The sequence below is a fragment of the Solea solea genome, chromosome 2 (genome assembly GCF_958295425.1).
Source record: "Solea solea chromosome 2, fSolSol10.1, whole genome shotgun sequence".
In the NCBI taxonomy this organism is placed as follows: Eukaryota; Metazoa; Chordata; class Actinopteri; order Pleuronectiformes; family Soleidae; genus Solea; species Solea solea.
This window is the reverse complement of record NC_081135.1, coordinates 39,803,196-39,827,561: the sequence shown is the minus strand read 5'-3', so window position 1 is coordinate 39,827,561 and position 24,366 is coordinate 39,803,196. Positions and strand designations below refer to the sequence as shown.

The following is a 24,366-nucleotide window of genomic DNA, read 5'->3' as shown; positions in this document are numbered from 1 at the left end:
GTAATCAGTGCTAATTAATCTCCACTTTAAACTACTCCATGCAATAAAACTGTTTTTTACAATGTTTTTTTTCATGCTCAAATGCACTTACCACTTCTTTCATGTTTGGTAGATGTGCCTGGACCTCCTGTCAATCCAAGAGTTACAGACACAACCAAGACCACTGCGACCCTGAACTGGGGAAAGCCTCTTGATAATGGTGGTCTTGAAGTCACTGGGTATGTGATTGAGCATAAGAAGGATGGAACAGAAGACTGGATCAAGGATACCTCTCTTCTGAGGATCACAGAGTTTGTTGTTCCTCAGTTGGAAACAGGAGCAAAATACCTCTTCAGAATCAGTGCTGTGAATGCCAAGGGGGTGGGCAAACCTGCTGAAACCCAGGAGCTGGTAGATATTGTAGAGCGTGCAGCTGAGCCAGACTTGGAGCTGGATGTTGAGCTGAGAAGAACGCTTGTTGTCAGAGCTGGCTGCTCCATTCGCCTCTTTGTGCCAATCAGAGGACGTCCTGCGCCCACAGTCACCTGGACAAAGGAGGGCGGTCCAGTCCCACGTGCAGTCATTGATAGCACTGAGTCATTTACAATGCTGCTCATTCCTGAGAGTTCCAGGATTGATGCCGGCAAATATGAGCTTACCCTAGAGAACACTGCTGGAAAGAAGAGTGCTGATATTCATGTGAGAGTTCTTGATTCACCTGGGCCTCCTCTGAACTTGAAACCACTCAAAATTGACAAGGAAAGTATTGCTCTTCAGTGGGAGATGCCGCTGATTGATGGAGGAGCCAAAGTCACAAACTACATTATTGAAAAGAGAGAATCGACACGCAAGGCTTTTGCCACTGCTGTGACAAAGTGTCCACACACTTCAGTCAGGATTGGAGAGCTAGGCGAAGGCTGCGAGTATTATTTTAGAGTGTCTGCTGAGAATGAGTATGGCATTGGTGAGGCGGTCGAAACTACAGAGCCAATCCGTGCATCACAGGCACCAACTCCTCCAGAGAGTATTATTCCTACAGATATCACCAAGAACTCTGTGAGCCTGGCTTGGACCAAACCCAAGCACGATGGTGGAAGCAGAATCTCAGGATATGTCCTGGAAGCCCAGAAAAAGGGAACCGATCAGTGGTCCCACATAACAACAGCCAAGACCATGGATTTTACAGTGAAGAATCTGAACGAGAATGAGGAGTACATTTTCCATGTAATGGCTGTCAACCAATCAGGTAGAAGTGCTCCACGCGAGAGCAAATCCATCATTGTAAAGGATTCTACTTCTCTTCCTGAGTTCGACCTGCGTGGCATATGTCGCAAAACTATTATCGCTAAGGCAGGAGAAGACATCAAGGTTGAAATTCCAGTTATGGGACGTCCTCGACCAACCATCTCCTGGCAAATAGACAATGCAGCCTTCAAGCCTACGCAAAGAACCAATGTAGAAACCACTGCTGCTACAGTAATCCTCAGCATCAATGAATGTAACAGGGCTGACAGTGGTGTGTATACCATGACAGGAAAGAACATTGTTGGCTCTGTGACAGATAACATTACAGTAAAAGTACATGATGTACCTGGGCCACCCAAAGGACCAGTTGCGATTTTGGAGATATCCCGTACTTACTGCATCTTTACATGGGATCCTCCTGAGAATAACGGAGGTGTTCCGATCACTAACTATGTGGTTGAGATAAGAGACACCACCTCCCAGACTTGGACAGAACTGTCTTCTTCTGTTATTCGTACAGTCTTCAAAGCCATCCGGTTAACGACTGGGTCAGAGTACCAGTTCAGGGTAAAGGCCAAGAACAGATATGGTGTTGGACCTCCCATCACCTCAGAGTCAGTGGTAGCTGGTTATCCATTCAAAGTCCCCGGACCTCCTGGTACTCCAGGAGTTGTGGCATTTACCAAGGACTCCATAACAATCGGCTGGAATGAGCCAGTGACGGACGGCGGTAATGAAGTCATCGGCTATCACGTTGAAAGGAAAGAAAGAAGCGGTATAGTGTGGCAAAAGATCAGCAAGGGTCTTGTGAAAGGAAACATCTTTAAATCCTCTGGGCTTGAAGATGGATCTGCCTATGAATTCCGTGTCATGGCTGAAAACTTGGCTGGAATTGGTAAACCCAGCAAAGCCTCAGAAGCAATACTGGCCTTGGACCCTGTAGATCCACCAGGCCAACCTGTCCCAATATTTGTCAGCAAGAATGTCATCACTATTCAGTGGACAAAGCCTGAGTATGATGGTGGATTTAAAATCACTGGCTACACAGTGGAGAAGAGAGAACTGCCGACCGGCCGCTGGATCAGGGCTAACTTCACTAACATTATCGAGACAATTTTCACTGTCAGTGGACTGTCTCAGGATTTGTCCTACGAGTTCCGTGTCACTGCCAGAAACTCAGCAGGTGCAGTTAGCATTCCTTCTGAGCCCTCTGACCCGATCCTCTGCAAAGATGATATTATTGAACCACGCATTATGGTCGATGCCATCTTTAAGGATGTTGTTTTACTGAAGGCTGGAGACTCCTTCAAACTTGATGCTGACATTGCTGGTCAACCAACACCATCTATGGTTTGGACCAAGAATGGAAAAGAGGTTGAAAACACAATGAAACTGGAAGTTAAGTTCACTGAACTGACAACCACACTGACCAACAAGGACTCCATCAGGTCAGATGGAGGAGAGTTTGTGTTGACGGCCACTAATGTAGGTGGATTTGCAAAGCATATCTTTAAAGTTAAAGTGCTTGACAGACCTGGACCACCAGTTGGACCTCTTGAAGTATCTAATGTCACAGCTGAAACCTGTGTGCTGACATGGGCTCGACCTGCAGATGATGGCGGTGCTAAGATTGAAGGATATGTGATTGAGAAACGTGAGTCTAGCAGACTGGTTTGGACCAATGTGGTTTCAGACCTACAAGTTACACAATACAAGGTGACCAAGCTGCTCAAAGGAAATGAATACATCTTCAGAGTTATGGCTGTAAACAAATATGGACTTGGTGAGTCCCTTGAGTCACAACCCACTATTGCTGATAATCCATATAGGGTTCCAGATCCTCCAGAGAATCCTGAGGTGACAGCTATCACTAAAGATTCAATGGTCCTTATGTGGCAAGCACCTAAGTGTGATGGCGGAACTCCCATCACTAACTACAGCATTGAAAGAAAAGACAGAATTGGCCTCCGCTGGATCAAATGCAACCAAAGGAAGGTCAAAGATCTTCAGTTCAGGGTGACTGGCCTCATTGTTGGACATGAATATGAATTCAGGGTAATTGCTGAGAATGCTGCTGGAGTGAGTGCACCAAGTGTCTCCAGTCCATTCTACAAGGCAACTGATGGTCTGTACAAACCAGGGCCACCATGTAACCCCAGAATCCTGGACACAACCAAGTCCTCAATTACTGTTGCCTGGAACAAACCTGTTTATGATGGTGGCTCTGACATCACTGGCTACATTGTTGAGACCTGCATCCCATCTGAAAAGGTGGAGGAGGATGAGTGGACCATTGTGACACCCAAAGAAGGTCTTCTTGCTACCTCATTCACCATTGTTAACTTGAAGGAGAACCAGGAGTACAAAATCAACATCTCTGCTGTCAACAGCGAGGGAATCGGAGAGGCAGCATCTGTGCCTGATAATGCCAAGGCAGAGGATAGGCTCCTCCCACCTGAAATGGATTTGGATGTTGAACTCCGCAAAGTTATCAGTGTTAGAGCTTGCTGCTCAGTTAGACTCTTTGTTCCTATCAGAGGCAGACCAGCTCCTCAGGCTAAATGGACAAAAGGAGATGGTGAGCCTATTGAGAGGGCAACCATTGACAGCACAACATCATATACATTACTTGTGATTGAAAATGTCAACAGATTTGACAGTGGAAAGTACAATCTTACAATTGAAAACAGCTCTGGCTCCAAGACTGCTACAGTTCAAGTCAAGGTGCTGGATACACCAAGTGCCCCACAGAATTTGAAGATAACTGCTGTAACCAAGGAGGCCGTCACACTGACGTGGGATCCACCAGTAAATGATGGAGGGGTTAAGATTAAGAATTATATTGTTGAAAAACGCGAGTCCACGAGGAAAGCATATGCCACAGTCAATGCTCTCTGCTATCACACAACCTTCACTGTTGGCCAACTCCTGGAAGGATGCAACTATTACTTTAGAGTTTTGGCTGAAAATGAATATGGTATCGGTTTGCCCATTGAGACCGGTGAATCAGTTAAAGTGTCTGAGAAACCACAGCCTCCTGGAAAAATCACCCTGAAGGATGTTACCAAAAACAGTGTCACTCTGACTTGGGAGAAGCCAGAACATGATGGTGGCAGCAGAATCGGCTGTTACGTTGTTGAGATCCAGCCTAAGGGGGTTGATAAGTGGACCCAGGCTATGATTGTGAAGGAAACGGAAGCTACAATCAGTGGACTCAATGCTGGTGAAGAATACATGTTCCGAGTTGCAGCAAGAAATGAGAAGGGAACAAGTGACCCACGTCAAATTGGGGTACCTGTGATTGTAAAGGATCTTGTGTTTGCACCTGTTGCCAAATTGTTATTCAACACATTTAGTGTGTTGGCAGGAGAAGACCTAACAGTGGAGGTTCCATTTGTTGCTCGTCCCAAAGCAGCTATCTCCTGGATAAAAGATGGTCAGCCTCTGAAAAGAACTACCAGAGTAAATTTTGATTCTACAGACACAGTGCTGAGCCTTCACATTAAAGAGGCCATTAAAGATGACGTTGGATGCTACCACATAACTCTGACCAACACAGCTGGCGAGACAACTGCAGATATCAACATTGTTGTTCTCGACAAACCAGGCCAGCCAGGTGGTCCAGTTAAGGTTGAAGAGGTCACGTCTGACAGCATAACAATCTCCTGGATCCCACCAGAGTATGACGGTGGCTGCAGCATCAAAAACTACATTGTAGAAAAAAGAGACACATCCACGACTACCTGGATGGTTGTATCTCCTAACCTTGCAAGGACCAAACTGAAGGTGGGCAGACTGAAGTGTGGCACTGAATATCAGTTTAGAATAACAGCTGAAAACAGATATGGGAAAGGCCCAACTCTGCAATCAGAGTGTATCGTGGCACAATACCCATATAAGCTCCCAGGACCCCCAGGAACACCATCCATTGCCACCTGGACGAAGGAAAGCATGGTTGTGGCCTGGAACGAGCCTGTTAATGATGGTGGAAGTTCTGTCTTGGGCTACCATCTTGAACGTAAAGAGAGAAATAGCATTCTGTGGGTCAAACTTAACAAGTCTCTTATTACTGACCAAACCTTCAAGTCCACTGGTTTGGAACCAGGAATGGAGTATGAGTACAGAGTTTATGCTGAAAACATTGTTGGAATAGGCAAAGTTAGCAAAGTGTCTGAGGGTCATGTTGCTCGAGATCCATGTGATCCTCCTGGCACCCCAGAGGCAGCAAAGATCACCAAGGACTCTATTACCATTGTTTGGACCAAACCGGAGTACGATGGTGGTGCAAAGGTTACAGGCTACATTGTGGAAAAGAAGGAGCTTCCTGAAGGTCGTTGGCAAAAGGCTAACTTTACAAACATCATTGAGACAGAATATGCTGCAACTGGACTTGTGCAGGACAATCAGTATGAGTTCCGTGTTATAGCAAGAAATGCAGCTGGTGTTTTCAGTTTGCCCTCTTACAGCACTGGTCCAATCACTGCCAGGGATGAGATTGAACCACCACGTATCAGCATTGACCCTGAGTACTCCAAGACCATTCTGGTTAATGCTGGAGACAACTTTAAGATAGATGCAGATGTTCAGGGGAAACCACTACCCTCTATCCACTGGATGAAGGCAGAGCAGGAACTTGGCAACTCCATTCACAGAGAGATTAAGAACACACCCACCAGAGCTTATATATCTGTCAAGGAAGCAAAACTTTCTGATGGGGGCCAATACACTCTGCTATTGAAAAATCCAGGAGGTGAAAAATCTGTACAGGTCAATGTGGTTGTTTTAGATAAGCCCGGAGAACCTCTAGGACCTCTTACTATTACAGGCATTGCGAAAGACCGATGCTGCCTTGCATGGAAACCACCAGTACAAGATGGTGGCAGCAAAATTTCTCACTTTGTTGTGGAAAGGAGAGAGACAAGCAGATTAGTCTGGACTGTAGTTAGTCCAAAAGTAGAGAACATTTATTTGAAGGTCACTAAGCTCTTGGAAGGAAATGAGTACATTTTCAGAGTCCGTGCTGTCAACCAGTTTGGAGTGGGTGCACCACTTGAGTCTGCTCCTGTCATAATCAAAGATCCATATTTGCCCCCTGGATCACCCAAGAGTTTAGAGATTACAGAAATTAAGAAAGATTCAATGTTGATCACCTGGGAGGCTCCTTCTGAAGATGGTGGCAGTCCCATCACTGCATATATTATTGAGAAACATGACAAAGATGGCATACGATGGACCAGATGCAACAGGACATCTGTCACTGACTTGACATTCAAGGTCACTGGACTTATGGAAAATCATATTTATGAGTTCAGAGTTACTGCTGAAAATGCAGTTGGTGTAGGTGAACCAAGCTCCCCAACTGTATTCTACAAAGCTCTTGATCCCATCTTCAGGCCAGGCCCACCACACAATCCAAGAGTTACTGACTCAACAAAGTCATCTGTGTTGCTTTACTGGGGCAAGCCTGCCAATGATGGAGGCTGTGAGATTCAGGGATATATTGTTGAATGCTGCACTACCACCATGCCAGTTGAGGTACCTGCTGAAGCCTCAGCTCCTGAGGCACCTGCAACAGATGCACCTGCTGAGGAGTGGATAATGTGCACACCACCAACTGGTGTCAAGAAGACTAAATTTGAAGCTGCAAACCTGAAAGAAAACCAGGCATACAAATTTAGAGTATGTGCCATCAACAAAGTTGGAGTCGGTGAGCATGCAGATGTTTCTGGAGCTGTTGTTGCCCATGACAGAGCAGAAGAGCCAGACCTTGACATTGACCCAGAACTGAGAAAGATTGTGATCATTAGAGCTGGACTTTCCCTTAGGCTGTTTATCCCAATCAAAGGAAGGCCCACTCCAACACTGAAGTGGGATAAGGATGAAGCTTCTCTCAAAGAGACCGCTCAGATTGAGGTGACCAGCAGTTACACATCCCTCGTAATTGACAAGATGAGCAGAAGTGACAGTGGAAAATACACAGTCACTGCAGAAAACTCCAGTGGAACCAAATCAGCATTTGTCGTAGTCCGTGTTCTTGACACACCAAGTGCTCCTGTTAACCTGAAAGTGCAAGAAATCACTAACCAGTCAGTGACATTGGCGTGGGAACCACCTCTGTTGGATGGTGGATCCAAGATCAAGAACTACATTGTTGAAAAGCGAGAAAGCACACGCAAAACATTTGCAGCTGTTGTAACGAACTGTCACAAGCTTTCGTGGAAGATTGACCCACTCCAGGAGGGTTGCAGTTACTTTTTCCGTGTCATGGCAGAGAATGCATATGGTGTTGGCCTTCCTGCAGCAACTGCTGATGCTCTTAAGGTGTCGGAGGTACCTCAGGCTCCAAAGAACTTAATTGTTACTGACCAAACCAAAACAAGCATCTCTTTGGCCTGGGAAAGACCAGAGTATGATGGTGGTAGCAGAGTCATGCAGTACCTGCTTGAGGCGAGGCTTAAGGGCCAGGATAAGTGGTCTGCTGTTAACTCATTTAAGACATTGGAGGCTACAGTTTCCAATCTCAACCCTGGACAAGAGTACCTCTTTAGAGTTACAGCTGTCAATGATAAGGGCAAGAGTGATCCCAAAGTTCTTGCTGGGCCAGTTATGACCAAGGATTTGGTGTTTGAGCCTGATGTCCGACCACAGTTCAGCAGCTACAGTGTCCATGTGGGCAAAGACCTGCATGTTGACATTCCCATTTATGGACGTCCTAAACCGACAGTCGCATGGAATAAAGATGGTGCTCCTCTGAAGTTCACTACTAGAGTTAACATTCAGAATACACCCACACACACAACACTCAGCATAAAGGAGGCAGCAGGTGATGATGGTGGTATGTACAGTATCAATGTTGCCAACTGTGCTGGAAAGAAGGACACAACTGTTGAAGTCATAGTGCTTGACAAACCTGGCCCTCCATCTGGCCCAGTGAGGTTCGATGAAATCACAACACAGAGTGTTACTATTTCATGGGACCCACCAAAACACAATGGTGGTTGTCAGATCTCAAATTACGTTGTGCAAAAGAGAGATACTACTACTACGACATGGGAGAATGTCAGCACTAATTGTGCCAGAACCACCATAAAGGTGTCGAGACTGAAGACTGGAGCTGAGTACCAGTTCAGGATCATTGCTCAGAATCGCTACGGCAAGAGTCATGGCCTGGACTCCTCCACTGTGGTGGCTCAGTACCCATACAGAGAGCCCGGCCCTCCAGGCACTCCCTTCATTGCTTCTCTCTCCAGGGACCACCAGATCGTTGAATGGCATGAGCCTGTCACAGATGGCGGCAGTCCTGTTCTTGGGTATCACCTTGAAAGAAAAGAGAGGAATAGCATTCTCTGGGTCAAGATCAACAAGACACTTATTCATGAGACTATGTTTAAAAGTTATCCATTGGAGGAGGGTATTGAGTATGAGTACAGGGTTTATGCCGAAAACATTGTTGGCATTGGCCGATGCAGTAAAGTCTCAGAGGGCTGCATTGCCCGTGACCCATGTGATCCTCCTGGTATGCCAGAGGCCATCCATGTGACCAAAGATACAATTGTCATTCAGTGGACTAAACCCGAGTATGATGGTGGCAGTAATATAACAGGCTATATTGTAGAGAAGCGTGATCTGCCAGAGGGCAGGTGGGGCAGGGCGAACTTTACCAATGTGATTGAGACCCAATTTACCATAACTGGACTGACTGAGAATGCTCAGTATGACTTTAGAGTTATTGCTAAAAATGCTGTTGGCACCGTCAGCAAGCCATCCTACAACAGTGGGCCAATCACTGCAAGTGACAAGGTTGAGGCACCCAAATACTCCATTGACCCTGCATTCACCAAGACCATTGTCATCAATGCTGGGGAGTCATTTAAGCTTGACGCTGATGTCCGCGGAAAACCGCTGCCTACGATCCAGTGGTTCAAGGATGAAAAACCAATTGAAAACACACTCAGGCTAGAGATCAAAAACACAGAAAACCATGCAATGATTGTCGTCAAAGACTGCGTCAGGATTGATGGCGGACTTTATGTGCTTCAACTGATTAACGAGGCTGGCAGTGAAACAGTGCCATTTAAGGTTTTGGTGCTTGACAGACCCAGCCCATGTGAAGGACCGTTCCGCATCACTGGAGTTGCTGAAGACAGATGCACACTTTCATGGCGTGCCCCTCTAAATGATGGAGGAAGTCCTATCAAACATTACATCATCGAAAGAAGAGAAACCAGTCGTCTTGCTTGGACTGTGGTTTCCAACTCCTGTGACACTACGTGCTACAGAATCACCAAATTACTTGAAGGTGATGAATACATGTTCAGAGTCATGGCAGTTAACAGTCATGGTGTCAGTGATCCACTGACATCTGGAGGAGTGATTATGAAGACTCCATTTATTCCTCCTGGACCACCGCACATAGAGGATGTGTACAACATTACACATGATGGCATGACCGTCACCTGGTCTGCCCCAGAGTCCGACGGTGGCAGTGAGATTATCAATTACGTAATTGAAAAGAAGGACAGAACTGGAATTAAATGGACTAGGTGCAACAGACAGAAGATCACTGACCTCTCCTTCAGAGTCACAGGACTTACCACAGGCCACCAGTATGAGTTTAGAGTGGCAGCAGAAAATGCAGTTGGAGTTGGAGAGCCAAGCCTTCCAAGTTCAAACTACAAGGCCTCCGATCCCAAATACAAACCTGGTGCCCCAGCATATGTTAATGTAACTGACTCTACAAAGAGTTCTATCACAGTGTCATGGGGTAAGCCTCTGTCTGATGGTGGCAGTGCCATTCAAGGCTACATTGTTGAGGTTTGCAAGGCTGAAGCTGAGGAATGGACCATGGTTACTCCCCCCACTGGCCTACGTGTTAACAAATATGAAATTACCAAACTTACTGAGGGTCAGGAGTACAAGATCCAGGTGTGTGCTCTAAACAAACTAGGAGTTGGTGAGCCAGCAGTTCTCCCTGGAACAGCAAAGCCAGAGGAAAGAGTGGATCCGCCAGAGATCCACCTGGACTCTGAGCTAAGGAAGGGCATCACTGTGAAAGCTGGTGCTTCTGTTAGAGTCCATATTCCATTTAAGGGCAGGCCACCACCTGAGATTAGGTGGACTAAGGATGAGAAAGCCCTAACTGAAAAGGCAGTGGTTGAGAAGGCTCTTAACTTCACACAGCTATCTATTGACTCATGTGACAGAGGTGACTCAGGAAAATACATCCTGACCCTTACCAACAGCAGCGGCTCTGTATCTGAGGTTGTGGCAGTTAAAGTCCTGGACACACCTGGAGCCCCACAAAATCTGGTTGTTAAAGAAATCAAAAAGGACTCTATCACGCTTGTATGGGATGTCCCACTTATTGAAGGAGGTTCCAAAATCAAGAACTACGTCATTGACAAACGTGAATCAACCAAGAAGGCATATGCAAATGTGTCCACTAAGTGCAGTAAAACAACATTCAGAGTTGAGAACTTGATCGAAGGAGCCTTATATTACTTCAGAGTCATGGCTGAGAATGACTACGGAGTTGGCCAAGCTGTTGAAACAAAGACAGCATCAAAGGCCTCCGAGGTACCTCTGCCAGTTGGAAAAATCTTCCTCACAGATGTCACTAAGGCCAGTGCCTCATTAGCCTGGGAGAAACCTGAACATGATGGAGGCAGCAGAATTGGTGGTTACCTGATTGAGATGCAGCCTAAAGGTACAGATAAGTGGGGAGTTGCCACAAACACAAAGACATGTGAGGGCACTGCCACAGGACTCACAGCTGGAAAAGAATACCTATTCCGTATCATTGCATACAATGAGAAGGGAAAGAGTGAGCCTAAGGCTCTTGCTGCACCTGTTGTTGCCAGTGACATGACCATTGAGCCAAGCATAAAGATGCAATTCAACACATACAGTGTGCTGTCTGGTAAAGATCTAAAGTTGGAGTTCTCTGTTCTTGGCAGGCCGAAGCCTAAAGTCGCCTGGTCCAAGGATGGTCAGACTCTTAATGTTACATCCAGAGTCAGTGTGGCAAACACTGAAGCAACAACTGCAATTCACATTACTGAAGCTTGCAAGGATGATTTCGGGAAATATTCGATCACAGCAACCAGCAGTGCTGGTACTGTAACAGAGGATGTGTCTATCATTGTCCTTGACAAGCCCGGCCCTCCAGTAGGCCCAGTCAAGATTGTTGAAGTGAGCAACACCTTTGTCCATCTTGCCTGGGAGCCTCCAGCATACACAGGTGGATGCCAAGTTAAGAACTATATCGTGGAGAAGAGAGATACAACCACCACAGTATGGCAGGCTGTTAACACACAGCTTGCTAGAACAGCATTCAAGGTCACCAAGCTGAAAACAGGTGCAGAATACCAGTTTAGGATTACAGCTGAGAACAGATACGGAAAGGGTGCTCCTTTGGACTCCAAGTCCATTGCTGTGCAATACCCATACAAGCCACCAGGGCCTCCAGGAACTCCAAATGTCAAGTCTGCAACTAAGGAAATGATGATCATTGAATGGAATGAGCCAGTCAATGATGGTGGCAGCTCAGTCATTGGTTACCACCTGGAGAGCAAAGAGAGGACCAGCATTCTTTGGAACAAACTGAACAAGACTCTTATCACTGATACTCAGTTTAAGATCTGTAATCTTGAGGAGGGTATTGGATACGAGTTCAGAATTTATGCTGAAAATATTGTTGGAATCGGTAGATGCAGTAAAGTGTCTGAGTCCTTTGTTGCTCGTGACCCATGTGATCCTCCTGGTTCTCCTGAATCTGTGTCTATTTCCAAAAATCTCATTAAGATTCAGTGGACCAAGCCTCAATATGACGGTGGCAGCAAAGTGAATGGATATATCGTGGAAAGAAAAGATCTGTCCTCCCCTGAGGGACGCTGGGTAAGAGCAAACTTCATTAACATCATTGAGACAGAGTACACCAGCACCGGTCTGACAGAGAACGAGCAGTATGAATTCAGAGTTATTGCAAGAAATGCAGCAGGAGTCTTCAGTGAACCATCTGACAGCTCTGGACCTATCACCGCAATTGATGAAATTCAACCACCACGGGCCTCAATGGATCCCAAATACAAGGATGTCATTGTTGTAAATGCTGGAGAACACTTGGTTCTTGATGCAGACATTCATGGAACACCAATCCCCGATGTTGCCTGGCTAAAGGAGGGTAAGGAAATTGATAAAGCCCTGCGCATTGAGGTGAAAACCACACAGAAACGTGCAACCATAACCATCAAGGATGTCACCAAGCTCGACAGTGGCCACTATGACCTTGTCCTCAAAAATCTTGGTGGTACAAAAACTTTCCCCATCACTGTCAAGGTTCTTGATAAACCGGGTCCACCCACTGGACCCATGAAAGTGACAGGAGTCATGTCTGACAAGTGCATCCTTGCTTGGGCTGAGCCCACTCTAGATGGTGGTGCGAATATCACTCACTATGTCTTGGAGAAGAGGGAGACTAGCAGGTTGTCCTGGACAGTGGCTGCACAAAATATCAAGAGTCTGTACCATAAAGTAACAAGTCTGCTAGCTGGAGATGAATACATTTTCAGGGTCAGGGCAGTGAACAAATATGGCATTGGTGATTATCTGGAAAGTGAGCCCATAATTGCACGCAATCCATACAAGCCACCAAGTGCACCTGGAACTCCAGAGGCCAGTCAGATCACAAAGGACTCAATGGTTCTGTCATGGACTGCTCCAGAACAGACTGGTGGAGCTGATATTGAGGGTTATCACCTTGAGAAACGTGACAAAGATAGTGTCAGGTGGACTAAATGCAACAAACAAAAGCTGGTAGACACCCACTTCAAGGTCATAGGTCTGATGACGGATCACTTCTATGAGTTCCGTGTTGCTGCTGAAAATCAGGCTGGAATAGGAGACCTAAGTGAATTATCCCTCTTCTACAGAGCATGCAATGCAACAATGCCACCTGGGCCTCCACATCATCCTAAGGTGACGGACTACACAAAGTCCTCTGTATCTCTGTCATGGGGCAAACCAGACTTTGACGGTGGTGCCTATGTCAAGGGCTACATCATTGAAATGAGGGAGTATACACCAGTACCTGAATCCACAGAGGAGGCAGAAGTAGCACCAGCAGTAGAGGTGCCAGTTGAAAAAGAATGGACCATGTGCACTCCACCTACAGGTATTCAAGCCACTAAACTCACTATCACAGACCTGAAGGAGGGTGGAGAGTACCAGTTCCGCATCTGTGCCATCAACTCTGAGGGAGTTGGAGAGGCAGCAAATGTACATGGCACAGTGGTTACCTCTGACAGGGCGGAGGCACCGGAGATCGAGCTGGATGCAGATCTCAGGAAGGTGGTGTCAGTCCGTGCAGGTGGAACTCTGCGTCTGTTTGTCACCATCAGAGGAAGACCCGAACCTACTGTCAAATGGGAGAAAGTTGAGGGTACCCTTACAGAGCGAGCCACAGTCGACACTACCACTTCCTATACCATGCTAGTCATTGACAACGTCAACCGATTCGACAGTGGAAAATACTCACTTACACTGGAGAACAGCAGTGGTACAAAATCTGCAATTGTTGCGGTGAGAATCCTGGATACACCAAGTGCAGCACAAAACTTTGCCGTGAAGGAGCTGAAGAAGGATTCAGTGATTCTTGCTTGGGATACTCCACTCACTGATGGTGGGGCTAAAATCACAAACTACATTGTAGAGAAAAGAGAGTCTGTCAGAAAGGCCTATACTACTGTCACTAGCAACTGCACAGCCAACTCATTCAAGATTGAAGATCTGCCTGAGGGTGGCATTTTCTACTTTAGAGTCTGTGCCGTGAATCAATATGGCCAAGGACAGATGGTTGAAACCAAAGAAATCAAAGTAGCTGAAGTACCTCTGCCACCTAGCAACATTACCCTAGTTGATTTGACAAAGACCAGTGTGACATTGGCATGGGACAAACCTTCCCATGATGGAGGAAGTAAAGTAATGTGTTACAATGTTGAATTCAAGCCTAAGAGTGGAGATAAATGGGGCACGGCATGCACAGTCAAGTTGCCTGAAGCAACTATTTCTAATCTGACTCCCAATGAAGCCTATCTTTTCAGAGTTGTTGCAATCAATGAGAAAGGAAAAAGTGAACCAAAGGAGTTTGGCTTGCCAGTGACTGCAAAGGATGTTGCAATTGAACCCACCTTCCACCTACTGTTTACTACATACAGTGTGAAGGCTGGAGATGACCTAACTATTGAGGTTCCAGTAAGAGGTAGGCCAAAACCTGTGGTATCTTGGAAGAAGGATGCTCTCCCTCTCAAGCAAACATCATCAGTGACCATCTTAAACACTGCAACCTCATCCAAAATACTCATCAAAGAGGCTAAAAGAGAACATGTTGGCAAATACGAGATAACCCTAGCCAACAGCGCAGGAACCGTGACAACTGATATCGGAGTTGTTGTGCTTGATAAACCAAGTCCACCCACAAGCATTAAGGTGGACTCTGTTACATCAGACAGCATAACACTGTCCTGGTCACCTCCTGACTATGATGGCGGCTGCTCCATCAGTAACTACATTGTAGAGAAGAGAGACACAAACACACAAGAATGGCAAATGGTAGCAAGTAATGTTGCCAGAACAATTTTCAAAGCTAGCCGCCTCACGCATGGAGCAGAGTACCAGTTCCGCATCTATGCAGTCAACCGTTATGGAAAGAGTCCATATCTGGATTCACCTGGAATCACTGCTCAGTATAACTTCAAACTACCTGGACCTCCTTCCACACCTATAGTGAGGTTTGCCTCCAAGTCTAACATGTTGGTGATTTGGAACGAGCCAGTCAGTGATGGTGGCAGTCCTGTTCTGGGCTACCATCTGGAGAGGAAGGAGCGCACTAGCATTCTTTGGACAAAGATGAACAGAGGAATGATCAAAAATACAGAATACAAAGTTAACGGACTTGAAGAGGGTATGATGTATGAATACCGTGTCTATGCTGAAAACATTGCTGGTATTGGTAAATGCAGCAAAGCTTGTGAACCTGTGGCAGCCAGAGATCCATGTGATCCTCCAGGCACCCCTGTGGTCATCGCTGTGTCCCGAACATCTGTCTCCCTCTCTTGGGATAAACCAGAATATGATGGAGGAGCTAAGGTTTCTGGCTATGTTATTGAACGCAGAGACCTCCCTGAAGGACGCTGGACAAGATGCAACTTTACCAATGTGCCAGAGACCCACTATGATGTGACAGGCCTTACAGAAGACAGTAAGTATGACTTCCGTGTCATTGCTAAAAATGCAGCTGGACTTTTCAGTGAACCATCTGACAACACCGGCTCCATCACAGTGAAGGATGACGTTGAACCTCCACGCATCATGATGGATGTGAAGTTCAGAGAGACAATGTTTGTGAAAGCAGGTGAAACTCTTAAGATTAACGCTGACTTTGCTGGACGCCCAGCACCAGTCATTTCCTGGACCAAAGATGGCAAAGAGATTGAGCTGAGAGCCAGAATCCAGATAATTTCTACAGATACCAGCACATCTGTCATTGTTAAGGACTGTATCAGAAGTGATTCTGGACAGTATGCCCTGACTCTGCAGAATATTGCTGGTCCAGTTACCATGCCTATAAACTGTGTGGTCATTGATAAGCCTGGACCCTCAGCAGGACCCCTGCAGATCCTGGGTCTCACAGCTGAGGAGTGCACTCTGTCATGGGGTCCTCCTCAGGAGATTGGTGGTGCTGCTATCACACATTACGTTGTTGAGAAGCGTGAGACCAGCCGTTTGGCGTGGACACTGGTGAAGGGAGACATCACAAAAACTTACCTCAAAGTCAAAGGACTGCTGAAGGGCAATGAATATATGTTCAAGGTTTTGGCTGTCAACAAATATGGAGTTGGTGAGGCTCTGGAAAGTGATGTAGTAAAGGTTACAGACCCTTACACTATTGCCACTACCCCGGTTGGTGTTGATGTCACTGCCATAACTGGAGATTCAATGACTCTTACCTGGTGCAAGCCGGCCAGTGATGGAGGCAGCCCCGTAACAGGGTATGTGATTGAGCGCCGCGAGAAGACAGGCATGCGCTGGGTCCGTGTGAACAAAGATCCAGTTGTTGAATGTACTGGTGTAGCTACCAAACTGCGCAAAGGTTGTGAATATGACTTCAGAGTCTGTGCTGAAAATGCTGCTGGTCTGAGTCTCCCAAGTGAACCGTCTGCAACATTCAGAGCCACGGATCCTCTGGTCGTTCCTTCTCGCCCAACCAAACCAAAAATTGTCAATTCAACCAAGGACACTGTGTCCATTGTGTGGAAGCCACCAACAGATGATGGTGGTGCTCACATCCTTGGATACAGTGTAGAATACAGAGACTACATCCACAAGCCAGCCCCAGAGGCTGCAGAAGAGGAGGAAGAATATGAGGAGGAAGAGGAGGTACCTGAATCTCCTGAAGAATTAGCAAGATGGGTTGAGGTCATCCCACTAACGAAAAGCTTGGAATTCACAATTACAGGACTGAAGATGAGTACAGAGTATGAGTTCTGTGTCAAGGCAGTAAACAAAGTTGGCAGTAGTGTGCGTAGCCCATGTTCAGATGCTGTTGTAGTAATAGACAGAACTGCAGAGCCATCCTTTGATGTCGACATTGAGCTGCGTAAATTACTTATTGTTAAACATGGGACAGCTTTTACGCTTAATGTGCCATTCAAGGGCAAACCTTTGCCCTCAGTGGGATGGGCCAAGGAGGGTGTTGATCTTAAAGTCAGAGGAACGATTGAGTCAACAGATTCCAACACTAAGTTGACTATTGAGAAATCAACTAGAAATGACTCTGGAGAGTATTGTGTCACAATCGAATCACCACTGGGAAAAGCAACACTACCTATGGTCGTCAAGGTGCTCGACTCTCCTGGACCCCCTATCAATGTTAAAGTTTCAATGGTAACAAGGGACTCTGCCACACTCACATGGGAGGCTCCAGAGAATGATGGTGGTGATCCAGTGAAGGCCTACCATGTTGAAAAACGTGAGGCCAGTAAGAAGGCCTGGGTGTCAGTAACCAGCATCTGCCGCACACTGACTTATAAGGTGGAAGACTTACAGGAAGGCGCCATCTATTACTTCAGAGTTATCGGAGAAAATGAGCATGGCTTGGGTGTTCCCCAGGAGGCCAAGGCTGGAACCAAGATCACAGGTAAGATATGGTGGTCTTAGGATCTTTCCATTTTATCTTAACACTTTTTTAAAGTCAACACAATGTGCTTCATTACGAATATATCATTATCTGTTACAGAGGTACCAAGTCCACCCATGAAACTTGGAGTTGCTAATGTCACCAAAGACAGCGTCACCATTGCTTGGACAAGACCAGAATACGATGGTGGCAGCAGAGTTAAAGGTTATGTTATTGATGCTCTGGAGAAGGGACAGACAAAGTGGGTGAAGTGCGCCACTGTGAGGACCATGACTCACACCATCAAAAGTCTCAGGGAGTGTGCTGAGTACTTCTTCAGAGTACGTGCTGAGAACCACGCTGGACTCAGTGAACCCAAGGAGATGATCGTACCAGTTATTGTCAAGGAAATAAAAGGTATTCCATCCAGTTACATCAATTTATTATCATTTGCAAAGAGTGGGTCAGGGATTGTTTTCCCAGCTTTAACATTTATTCCTACAGTACACCTGTGAATCACATAATGAAGCTTGTTTATGTTCCACACAGTTGCTGTTTCTACCATAATAGTAATCCATGATTAAGGCACTAAAAAATGGAGGAACAGAACAGACTGTAGCTTAAGTTAGTAAGACTATCGTGAGATAAGGGCCAGAAGGATGGATGTGTTTTATGTGTTTTCAGCGTCACATGCATTAAATAACGTGTCTGATTAATACTTATTATTTGTTTAAATAGCATCGGTTGTCATCTTATTTAAAAAGTGGGTCCACAAACTGAAAGTATGGGAAACACTGATTTAAAGGAACTCATGTGTAAAGTAATAAATGGATATGCTCTATTTTCCAGAATACCAAGTGAATTCTCAAATGTGGTTACTGATGACAGTCTTGTCTCTTTTTTCCAACAGAGGCTCCAGAGTTTGACCTGAAGAACTACCCCAAGAACACAGTTTATGTTAAAGCAGGATCCAAACTTACCTTTGACATTCCGCTCACTGGCAGGCCCACACCTAAGGTGACTCTGTCTAAGAACAACGTGGTCATCAAAGGATCCACCAGGCTGCTGACAGAAGTAACACCAGACAGCTTAATCATTACTCTGAATGAAAGCATCGCAAGTGATGCTGGCAAATACGAAGTAACTGCCTCAAATGCAGGAGGTACCACAAAGATTTTCATCATCTTCATCGTGTTGGACAGGCCTGGTCCTCCTATTGGTCCAGTTGAGGTTGGAGATATCGGAGAGACCACAGTCTGTCTGAAATGGGCTCCTCCAGACTATGATGGTGGCAGTCCTGTTACTAACTACATTGTTCTGAAGCGTGAAACCAGCACTCCCTCCTGGGAGGAGGTATCGACCAACATCGCAAGAAGCTCCATCAAAGTGACCAAGCTGACAAAGGGGGAGGAGTATCAGTTCAGAATCAAAGCTGTGAATCGCAATGGTGTCAGCGACCAGCTTGACAGCAAATCTATCATGATCAAGCTTCCATACAGTGAGTTTGATTACGTTACATTACTAAGTAGCTTCACTGACGCAGTTCTTTAATTGTGCTGTCGCCATGAGGCAAAGATAATAGCTTGAAGTTATAAATCATTGATATAATTTTAAAAATCTGCTTCAATTTCAGATTCATAAAGAGAAAATAGAACCCTGTCATGATGCAGGTTTTGTTTTATGTTGATGATTCAACACTTTTGTTTTGATTCTCTCAATAACAGCTGTCCCGGGACCTCCATCCACACCATGGGTTGGCTTTGTGTCCAGAGAGACACTTACCATCTGCTGGAATGAGCCAGTCAACGATGGTGGAAACCCCGTAATTGGATACCATCTCCAGATGAAGGAAAGGACCAGCATCCTCTGGCAGAAGGTCAATAAGACGGCAATCACAGGAAACCAGTGGCGCATAACAAAAATCTGCCCTGGTCTCTTTTACGAATTCAAAGTGGCAGCTGAAAATGCCGCTGGTATTGGAAAACTGAGCAAGACGTCTGAAGAGGTGCTTGCAATTGACGCCTGCGGTGAGTCTTTGCATTTGTCTCAGTGTACTCAGTCTACTTTTAGGGAATCCACATCATCTACTGTAAATTAAATGAATTAATAATAAACCTGCAACGGAACATTCACATGTATGTGTCACTTAAATACTTGACAGTGTCTAATGCCTGGTTCTGAGAGCAGAGCAGTGTCATAAGAAAACTTGCTAATTTGTCAAAGTGATGAAGGCAAGGTCACCACGCATGTGTGTGAGTACAGCATTAGAAAGTTCACTGATTTTTAAATAACATTGTGTTTCATTTAAAATGCACAGAGCCTCCAGCAAGCGTACGCATCACAGAAGTCACTAAGAACTCGGTCAGCCTGGCCTGGCAGAGGCCTCCATATGATGGTGGCAGCAAGATCACTGGCTACAGTGTAGAGAGAAGAGAAGCTCCCAGTGGAAGATGGGTGAAGGCCAACTTCAGCAACATCATTGATTTGGGCTTCACTGTTTCTGGACTGAGCCAGGATGAATCTTATGAATTCCGAGTGTACGCCAAGAACACTATTGGGTCTGTCAGCAATCCATCTCTGATTGCTGGCCCAGTCACATGTGTGGATGCATGTGGTGAGTCTTGATTTACATTGATTGTTTAAGTTTTTGTTTTTGTTGTACTTAATGTATTTATTCATCTGTGAACCACAGGAGCTCCGGCCATTGACCTTCCTCCAGAGTATCTGGATGTGGTCCAGTACAAAGCTGGAGCATCAGTAAAGCTCAGCGTTGGAATCATCGCCAAGCCCTTGCCAACCATCGAGTGGCTGAAGGATGGAAGGGAGCTGGTACAGACCTCGACTCTGTCGGTGGAAAGCACAACAGATTCCTCAGCTGTGCTGATTAAGGATGCAACTCGCTCTGACACTGCGTCATACGAGGTCAAGATCAAGAATGTTCTTGGATCAGCCTCTGCAACCATCAGGATTGAAATCCTGGGTATTTGGAAATTCTTGATTCTTTGTCAGATACATTTTAATATATTGAAATGTTTTCTTAACCTTTATATTAATACGCTGCCATTTATTGTTACCTCCTCTTAGACAAACCTGGACCCCCCACCGGCCTTATCAACTTCAACTCCGTCACAGCAGACAGAATTATCTTCAGCTGGGAACCTGTGCCTGAGTCTGACCAGGGAGGTTCCAAGGTGACCCACTACGTTGTTGAGCGAAGGGAAACCAGCCGAGTTGTCTGGTCGACGGTTTCAGACAAGCATGAACAGACACACATCGCTGTTGGAAAGTTAGGACGTGGAAATGAATATGTTTTCCGGGTCATGGGTGTGAATAAGTTTGGAGTGGGAGAAGCACTGGAGTCAGAGCCCGTCATCGCCAAGAACGCCTTTGGTAAATCCAAGCTGTAAAGTGCTGACTATGAAGATTAAAGTCTAGTGATGTTTGAAATATCTGATTGTCTAATGTATTTCTGGTCCAACCTTTTTCCAGTAACTCCTGGTCAGCCCCAAACTCCAGAGGTAAACATCATCACCAAGTCCACCATGGTGGTGCAATGGGACAAACCAGGTGTAGACGGAGGAAGCACTGTGACTGGCTACTACCTCGAGAGACGCGACAAGAGGAGCCTGCGATGGATCAGAGTCTACAAAGACCCCATCACTGATATCAAACAGACTGTGTACCACCTGACTGAAGGAAATGAGTACCAGTACCGTGTCTGTGCCATCAACAAGGCTGGAGAGGGTCCGTTCTCTGATGTCTCTGACTTCTATAAAGCCGCTGACCCAGTTGGTACGTCACTTAACCATCGCAAAATAAGAAAGACTCATGAACAGCTTGGCCTGACAAACACATTTCCTTTACAGATCCACCATATGAGCCACGCAAGCTGAAGGTGGTGGACTCCACCAAGACCTCCATCACCCTGGGCTGGTCCAAGCCAGAATGGGATGGAGGCAGTGAGGTCACCAGCTACATGGTGGAGAAGCTTGTGGAGGGAGAGAGCGAATGGGCCATGATTTCCTCCAAGGGAGAGGTGAAGACGACAGAGTACACAGTTCATGACCTAAAACCAGATGTCAACTACTTCTTCAAGGTTTCTGCTGTGAACTGTGCTGGACGCGGAGATCCTCTGGAGATGACTGAGCCTGTGCAGGCTAAAGATATCTTGGGTAAATTTATCAGCAATGCCAAAATATGAAGTTGTTTGTGAACTGTTGTGCTTTTTGTATGACCCTGAATATTTTTAAATTTTTTCATAGAGGAGGCCCAGATTGACTCAGACGTGGCCATGAGGACTCACTACATTGTGAAGGCTGGAAAGGATGTGGAGCTGTGTGTTCCCCTGAAGGGCAGACCTGCTCCCACTGCTTCTTGGAGTAAAGGAGATGAATGCATCGATCGCAACCACAAGTACGAGTTCCACCACTCAGACACAAGCACTGTTCTTGTGATGCGCGAGGTGACCAGACTGGACACTGGAAAGTACACAGTCAAGATAGAGAATGGTGTGGGAGAGCCAAAGACACTGTCCCTGTCCGTGAAGGTCCAGGATACCCCAGCTCAGTGCAGAAACCTGGTCCTGAAAGAGGTGACACGTGGTAAGGTGACTCTGTGTTGGGAGCCTCCTCTCCTAGATGGCGGTGCTGAGATCACCAACTATATTGTCGAGAAGAGGGACTCCTCCAAGAGATCCTACTCTGCAGTGATGAGCAAATGCACAGAGACCACATACACCATTGAAGACCTCTCTGAGAAGACTCCTTACTTCTTCCGTGTGCGAGCTGAGAATGAGAACGGTGTTGGCGATCCTTGTGACACGCTGGAGCCTGTGAAAGCCACAGAGACTCCAGGACCAGTCAAGGAGGTCTCCATGAAGGACTCATCAAAGACGTCTGTCACTCTGCAGTGGCTGAAGCCTGATTATGATGGTGGAAGCATCATTTCTGACTATGTTATTGAGAAGAAGCTGAAGGGTGAGGAGTGGTCACTGGGAGGAACCAGCAGACAGTGTGAGTTTGAGGTCAAGAAACTCAAAGAGCATTCAGAAATGTTCTTCAGAGTCTCTGCAAGGAACGATAAGGGACAGGGTGATTTTGTTGAGAGTGGACCAATTAAAGTCATAGACTACATCATCACGCCTGAGGCTTGCCTCACTGAGTATCCAGATGGCAGAATCAGCGTCCGTCTGGGTCACAATGTGCACATCGAGCTGCCATACAAAGGCAAACCCAGACCTGCGATTCTGTGGCTGAAAGACAATCTTCCTCTGAAGGAGAGTGACCAGGTTCGCTTCAAGACGACCGAAAACAAAGCCACGCTGACGATTAAGAACGTGACAAAGGAGAACGAGGGTAAATACACTTTGACTCTAGACAACAAGGTCAACAGGAGATCATTCCACATTCATGTCATTACTCTTGGACCGCCATCAAAGCCTGTTGGACCCATCCGGCTGGATGAAGTAAGAGCTGAGAGCATCATGATCTCCTGGGATGAGCCAAATGACGATGGCGGCGGCGATATCACCTGCTACTCTGTGGAGAAGCGTGACACCTCCCAGACCAACTGGAAGATGGCTTGCTCCAGTGTAGTAGATACTCAGTTTAGAGTCGCCAACCTGATCAAGGGCATCCAATACCAGTTCAGAGTTTGTGCAGAGAACCGATATGGTGTCAGCGAGCCTCTGGTCTCACAGATGGTCATTGCCAAACACCAATTCAGGCCTCCAGGTCCACCAGGCACACCTTTTGTTTATAACATCACTAATGACGGAATGACCATCCAGTGGGAGAAGCCCATCTATGATGGTGGTACCCCCATCCAGGGCTACCATGTGGAGAAGAAAGAGAAGAATAGCGTCATGTGGCAAAAGGCAAACACCATGCTGATCAAAGAAACAGATTACAGGATTCAAGAGCTCATTGAAGGTCTGGAGTACTCCTTCAGAGTCTACGCCCAGAATGATGCTGGCTTCAGCCGAATGAGTGACGAGAGCAAGTCCACCATGGCTGTCAGTCCTGTTGGTGAGTGCTTATCCACAGGAATACGTTTCAGTTTGGCCAACTTCAGTAAATATCACTCAGAATATGTGTTGTTTCCATGTTACAAAGGAAAAAAAAGTAATATTATTTTAATGTGGAAAACAAGAATCTTAAATAAGATTGTTCTAAATCAGGAGGCTCTGCTGCAATGACTGAAATAATAATAATAATAATGATAATAATTTTCATAATAAATGATTGTTATAGTTGTCAAATTGTAACTTGTCCCTCCTTTGTTTCAGATCCTCCTGGTCAGCCTGACTACACTGATGTGACCAGTGACTCCGTGACACTGAAGTGGGAAGCACCCAAACGTGATGGTGGCAGCAAGATCACCGGCTACACCGTTGAGAAACGCCAAGGACAAGGTCGCTGGTTCAAGGCCAACTTGACCGACGTGCACGATTGCCTCTACACTGTCACTGGTTTGGCAACAAATGAACGCTACGAGTTCAGAGTCATTGCCAGAAACGCCATCGGTGTTGTCAGCCCGCCCTCCAACTCCTCTGGCTTGATTGTTGTTAGAAGTGAGAATGGTGAGTCATGATGGGACTCGTGATAAACACTGCTGTTGTTGTTCCTGTTTGGTGTTTTAGAAGTTCATCATTTTTGCATTACTGCCTCCTTTACTTTGCACACTTTTGCCTCCACTGCTTTTCTTACTGTTTTGTAACTGAAATCATACATTCACACTAAATGCAACATAAATTTAAAGGTGCAAACAGAAATGTTATGTCAGCAAAGATGCTTCATTTGATGTGAAATTTGATGTGAAATTTGAAAAAGAGTAAAATATTTGTGAGGCACAATGTTGTGAAAGCTTCGTCCAAAGTCTGGATCTTTTATCAGAAATGAAAACCAAAGCTAGATTTTAGATGAATTTCATGTCAGATATACCAGTACAGATGAGACAAAAAGTCAATA

The 24,366-nt window shown here is 46.0% G+C and overlaps 1 protein-coding gene across 1 annotated transcript in view; it reads left to right on the top strand.

Moving 5' to 3' along the window:
* ttn.1 (titin, tandem duplicate 1) overlaps positions 1-24,366 on the top strand; it is a 147,543-nt gene that overhangs the window by 103,516 nt on the left and 19,661 nt on the right. The window contains exons 204-214 of the mRNA XM_058614083.1: positions 113-17,419; positions 17,519-17,815; positions 18,309-18,896; positions 19,123-19,425; positions 19,716-20,012; positions 20,091-20,378; positions 20,483-20,788; positions 20,888-21,190; positions 21,265-21,570; positions 21,661-23,424; positions 23,685-23,978. Of these exons, the coding sequence (XP_058470066.1) occupies positions 113-17,419; positions 17,519-17,815; positions 18,309-18,896; positions 19,123-19,425; positions 19,716-20,012; positions 20,091-20,378; positions 20,483-20,788; positions 20,888-21,190; positions 21,265-21,570; positions 21,661-23,424; positions 23,685-23,978 (22,053 nt within the window). The remainder of the gene's footprint in view (positions 1-112; positions 17,420-17,518; positions 17,816-18,308; positions 18,897-19,122; positions 19,426-19,715; positions 20,013-20,090; positions 20,379-20,482; positions 20,789-20,887; positions 21,191-21,264; positions 21,571-21,660; positions 23,425-23,684; positions 23,979-24,366) is intronic.